This window comes from Solanum lycopersicum, chromosome 6 (assembly GCF_036512215.1).
Source record: "Solanum lycopersicum chromosome 6, SLM_r2.1".
NCBI lineage: Eukaryota > Viridiplantae > Streptophyta > Magnoliopsida > Solanales > Solanaceae > Solanum > Solanum lycopersicum.
The window spans coordinates 20,689,742-20,695,849 of NC_090805.1; the positions used below are offsets into that span (position 1 = coordinate 20,689,742).

The 6,108-nt window shown below is 34.3% G+C and overlaps 1 protein-coding gene across 1 annotated transcript; it reads left to right on the forward strand.

Moving 5' to 3' along the window:
• The first annotated feature begins 1,566 nt into the window (after positions 1-1,566).
• LOC138349270 (uncharacterized) lies at positions 1,567-4,537 on the forward strand. Its single transcript, XM_069299589.1, has 7 exons — positions 1,567-2,017; positions 2,231-2,454; positions 2,536-2,620; positions 2,708-2,851; positions 2,909-2,925; positions 3,170-3,375; positions 3,910-4,537. Exons 1-7 carry the CDS (start codon positions 1,567-1,569, stop codon positions 4,535-4,537), a joined length of 1,755 nt encoding a protein of 584 aa, XP_069155690.1.
• Positions 4,538-6,108: the final 1,571 nt, after the last annotated feature.

A 6,108-nucleotide genomic window follows, 5' to 3' on the forward strand; every position in this document is an offset into this window, starting at 1 on the left:
CAATAAGACCCATTAATCCTAATTTCAATACCCATATCTTCCCATCCCTTAACTCATCAAAATATATAGGTATACAAAGACTACTGATGGTTCGATACAAAGAGAAGGAGCATAGTCATGACGAGGTGGAAATGAGGATGAGGAGGATTACTCCAACCGCCATTGTCGTTTGGGAGAAAATACTTGAGAGGGCGAAGTTAGTAGCAGCAATAAAGATAGAAGGATTTCCAGCATGACACCGTTGTTGGTATTTATTACACCATTGATGGAAGGATCTCAAAGCACACTTCACAACTCAGTCCATTGTGCTCATTGTTTACTCTCTAATTTTTACTGTATAAAGTCGCTATGCCCCACTTGTAAACCCATATCAAATATCAAAATTATAGCTACATTACACTTCTAAATTTACAAATTGACTTACTTTTGAAAAGATTCAACCAGTAAATACGATACAAAAAGGGTAAAGACATGATTTAAGAATGAAAATTTACCTTTTATTACATCTTCTCTATCAAGACATGAATGAACCTTCTCTTTAATTTCCATATAAGTTGTCTTTGTAACATGATGTTTTAATGGGTATTCAAATTAAGGTTATTTTGATTGAGTTGGATTTTACTAAATGGTTCATATAGGATACTAATTAGAAATTTAAATTTTAATTATAATAAAATATATACATGTGGAGTCATGTAAGCGCCATATAGGCATATGCCACATAAATAATAAAGGTGGTGACATGATACTTAACTGTATAGAGATAAATATGTGTCCAAAGTTAGATGATAGAGACAAATATGTCAAGAAAGTATGACGAAAAATAAATACGACCCTATTCTAAGAATACAAGGACAAATACGACCCTTTTTCCGGTAAATATATAGTTTTATCCCATGTATTTGTGCCTATAATTGTGAATAACTAACTAATCTTTATAATTTTTTTATATATATATTTCGTAAAAATAATTTTTAATCACAATTAAAATATAAATTAGCGGCTTTAAATACTTTCAAAATATGCAGTTTAAAATACTTTTTAATAAAAAAATCAATGAAATTTCACATTTAAAATATATCGAATTTGTCATACGTTGGCTTCTTTTTAAAAATAATAAGCAACAAATAATTAAAATTTTAAGAGCCTTTAAATTTGAAATCACAAAAAAAACTTTCAATAATTTTAAAAAGCATGTTGAAAGCATAGGACTGTACAAAATAACCAACTATCATGCCACCTGGCAGAAGTGGTTATAACTAATTTTATGATTAGTTAGTTGGTTAATTAGCAATAATTATGAGTAGTTAATTGATTTAGATATTTTTCACCTTCGAAGTCGGTTAGTTGTATATATAAATAGATATAAGCATTGTACTGTACATATGATGGATGAATGATAATTTCTCATTTTCACTGTAATATTTTCTCCTCTGTTTTCAGTTCATATTCATCTTTCAAGTATAGTTTTAACATGGTATCAGAGCCATTAATGACTGCTACAACTTCTTAGATTGTTAGTTTTCTTTTGTAATGTAATTCCTTAATTCTGTGCAGTCTTCATCAATGGCGATTGGGGGTGAAACATCTTCTGATGCTGCTAGATCGGAAAATGCTCAAATTTTGAGATCAACTTTTGATTCGTTCGATCCTTTATTCTTACAGAATTTAGATATTCCTGGTGTAAACTTGGCTCATTGTGTTCTTACTGGAATGGAAAATTATATTCTCTGGAGTAAATCAATGCTAATTGCATTGTTAGGGAAAAACAAAATTGGTCTCATTGATGGAACTTATAAGAAAGATATGTATGAAGGTCAGATGGCTAATCAGTGGGAGCGTGCAAATGCAGTTGTGCTTTCATGGATCATGAGCTCAGTTTCGAGGGATTTGGTTAATGGCATAGTATACTCATCAAATGCTTACAAGGTCTGGGTAGATCTCAAAGAACGATTCGATAAAGTAAATGCCACGAAGATCTATCATATTTCCATAGGTATTGCTACATTAATTCAAGGTACTTCAACAATTTGAGTTTACTATTTGAGATTGAGTGAACTCGAGGAGGAATATGAATCTATGGTCCCTCCTCCTTCTTATTCTTGTGATAAATCTCGTGATTTCATACAAAACTTGGATCAACAAAAGTTAATGCAATTCTTAGGAGGTTTGAATGAGAATTATAACCATTTGAGGAGTCAGATTTTAATGATGTCTTCTATTCCCTCAGTAAATAAAGCCTATTCATTAATCATTGATGAAGAGAGTCAAAGGGCTCATCTGAATATGGCTGCACAAATCTCACGTCCTACTACACATTATGAAGATGGTGAACCTTCAGTTGTTGCAGCAGCTGCTGCAATGCGACATGATCAAAATTCAAAACAGAAGGGAATTATGACTTCTCGATATGATTCTCGATATGAAGTTGGTGAATCATCGGGATCAACCAATGTAAATGACATTTATTGAAACAATAGAAACATAAAACTGAGGATAAACTCTCATCTTCAATGTGAATTTTGTCACTTGAAGGGTCACACAAGAGAGAAGTGTTACAAATTGATTGGATACCCTTCAAATTTTAAGTTCACCAGGAATATGGATAAAGATCAGAATGGTTCTAGAGGAGGCAACCACAATAATGCTGGATATAATTAAGGTCAAAATGGTTACAGATCTGGTGGTTATAATGCACAAAATGCAGATGTAGTTTTCACCAATCATGAGCAGTCACAAAATGGCAGAAAAATGAATGTCAAGGATCAAGGATTCACAGCTGAACAATTTCAGAAACTCCTCAGTCTCATTGATAAGGAGGAGACACTTGAGAGTTTAGCAAATATGTCAGGTACAATCAACTGTTTTTTAGCTGGTATTAAGACTAACTTCTGTATTGTTGACACAGGGGCATCAAACCAAATGGTTTTCTTTGGATTTAATGTCATCTAGTCAGCCTCTTCTTCCTTCTTCGCACAACCAAGTATTTCTTACTAATGGGAATATAGCCAAAATCACTCACAAAGGCATATGTACACTGGACAAAAATCAAACCCTTCAGGATGTTCTTCATAAACCAATGTTTAAACACAATTTACTTTCAGTGTCCAAACTTACTAAAGACCTGCAATATTTTGCATCTTTCTATCCTGATTTCTTTCTTTTTTAGGATCTTTACACTGGCAAGGTGAAGGTAATTGGTAAGGTCAAGGATGGGCTTTCATTCTATCTACCAAATCACCAATACCTGCCACTTCAAATAGTTTACAAAATGTTCTTGCTTGCTTCTCATCTCAATCTTCTAATGTCAAAAACTCCATCTGGCATCAAAGGCTTGGGCATGCACCAATTCCAGTTGTCAATCAAATTCAAACGGTCAAATCCACATTAGACATATCTCAGATGTAAATGTCATATTTGTCCTTTAGCTAGGCAGACTAGAAAATATTTTCCTACTCAGGCTGTTGTTTCTACTCATGTTTGTCAATTAGTGCATATGGATGTATGGGGTCCTTTTAAACAAGACACTTATAATGGCAACAAATATTTTTTTTTACTCTTGTGGATAATTTTTGTCGAATGACTTGAGTATTCTTGTTGAAGTTCAAAAGTGATTGCTTACTTCACTTAAAAAACTGATTTTTCTTGTTCAAATCAGTTTGATACTTCCATTAAGATAATTAGATCAGATAATGGTTTGGAATTCGTTAATACTCAATGCACTGCTTTGTTTCAATCATTTGGTATTGTCCACCAAATAACTTGTGTATACACCCCACAACAAAATGGGGTGGCTGAGAGAAAGCATATACATCTTCTTGAGGTTTCTAGGGCTTTAGGATTTTAAGGTCATATACCTCTTAAATTCTGGGTTGATTGTGTACTTACAACTAATTACATTATTAACAGACTTCCCTCTAAGGTGTTACATGGTGTTTCACCTTATGAAAAACTCCATAATGCTGCTCCTAGTTTAGAACACACGAGGACAATGGGCTGCCTTTGCTATGTTACTGAACCTAATCCTTCTAACAAATTCTCACCTAGAGCAATCCCTATTGCTTCTATGGGGTACTCATCTACACAAAAGGGTTATAAACTCTATGATCTTCATTCTCATCTATTTTTTGTTAGTAGAGATGTTCATTTTCGAGAAAATCTTTTTCCTTTTCAGTCATCATCCACCACACCATCTATTCCTCAATCTTCTGATATGTCTTCCTATTTTTTTGATTCTGATTCTGCTCCCAGTTTGTCTGAGCCTACTTCTTCTAATTCTTCCCTTTCTCCTATTTCACCACCTCATATTTCATCTTCTCCCATTCCTTCTTCTATACCAATCACAGTGTCACCTAAATGTCTATCTCGAGCTACCATACCTCCAATTTGGTTGTCTACCTATGTTCAGCCTCACATACATTCTAGACCTTTTACTTCACACTCCATTAACAGTGACGTTCATTATTCTCATCTTAGTTCTGAATACCAAGCTTTCTTGTCTAAGTTTTCTCCTTCTATTGAACCTCAACATTATTAAGCTATACTAGATGATTGATGGATTCAAGCCATGCAACTAGAGATTGATGCTCTAGTGGAAAACAAGACTTGGGAAGTGGTTGATTTACATGTTGGAAAGTTTCCAATTGGTTGTAAATGGGTCTATAAAATAAAATATAATGTTGATGGTTCTATTGAGAGGTTCAAGTCTAGGTTAGTGGCTAAAGGTTACACTCAACAAGAAGGTGTAGATTTTCATAACACTTTTTATCCTGTTGCAAAGATGGTCACTGTCAGGTGTACTCTTTCTTTGGCTGCTACGAATGATTGGCCTATCTTTCAAATGGATGTGTCCAATGCTTTTCTCCAGGGTGATCTTCACGAGGAGGTATACATGGTACTGCCTCAAGGTTTTGGTAGTAAGGGGGAGTCCTCAAATTCCTCAAAGGTATGCAGATTAAAGAAATCCTTGTATGGTCTTAAACAAGCATCCAAGCAATGGAACATAAAACTCACAAATGCATTGATCAATTCTGGTTTTCAGTAGAGTAAACATGACTATTCCTTATTCACCAAGAAGGTTGATCAGAAAATTGTGATGATACTCATATATGTAGATATTTATTGATTACTGGTAAAGATATGCTGCTTATCAAAGAATCGCAAAACACATTACAAAAAAATTTCAAAATTAAATATTTGGGGGAATTGAGATATTTTCTAGGCATAGAGTTTTTGAGATCTAGCAAAGTAATACTCACGACACAGAGAAAGTATATTCTGGAGTTAATTTCAGAATGGGGACTAGCAGGAGCTAAGCCAACAATGACACCTCTAGAACAACATATAAAGTATACTACAGCTACATATGACAAACACTTGAAGAAGAGAGTCATGATGATCCAGAATTGGTAGATAAATATGCTTATCAAAGATTAGTGGAGATTATTATGTCTGGAAATGACCAGGACAAATATCTCTTATGCAGTCCAAACTTTAAGTCAATTTATGCATGATCCAAAACAATCTCATCTAGAAGGAGAACTTCATGTGGTAAGGTATCTTAAAGAGAATCCTGGTTTGGGGATCTTGCTGAGTAGTGACAAGGATGATTCATTGAATGCCTTCTGTGACTTTGATTGGGCATCGTGCGCAGTCACAAGGAAGTCAATAACAGGCTACTGCGTGAAGTTGGGAAAATCCTTAGTTTCTTGGAAGTCAAAGAAGCAAGAGACTATGTCAATGAGTACAACAGAGGCAGAGTATAGAAGTATGGCTTCTGCAGTTGCAGAGATTATTTTGCTTGTAGGACTGTTGAAAGAAATGAATATGGAAGTGAAAATACCAGTGAATTTGTTTTGTGATAATAAGGCTGCTATACAAATTGCTGAGAATCCTATATTTCATGAAAGAACCAAACACATCGAAATAGATTGTCATTTCGTAAGGGAAAAATTACAAAAGGGCTTGATCAAGACAATGCACATTATTGGAATTGATCAAGAAGCTGACATTCTTACTAAAGCTTTAAGATGACAACAACATCACTACACATTAGAAAAGTTGAGGTTAATTGATGTTTTTCAAGCCTCAACTTGAGGGGGAGTGTTG

Coding starts and splice junctions, on each gene's coding strand:
- LOC138349270 (XM_069299589.1), top strand. CDS start 1,567: ATGGCGATTGGGGGTGAAACATCTTCTGATGCTGCTAGATCGGAAAAT. Junction 2,621..2,707: donor TATGGATAAAGATCAGAATG/GTTCTAGAGGAG, acceptor CACAAAATGCAG/ATGTAGTTTTCACCAATCAT. Junction 3,376..3,909: donor TTGTCAATCAAATTCAAACG/GTCAAATCCACA, acceptor CATTATTAACAG/ACTTCCCTCTAAGGTGTTAC.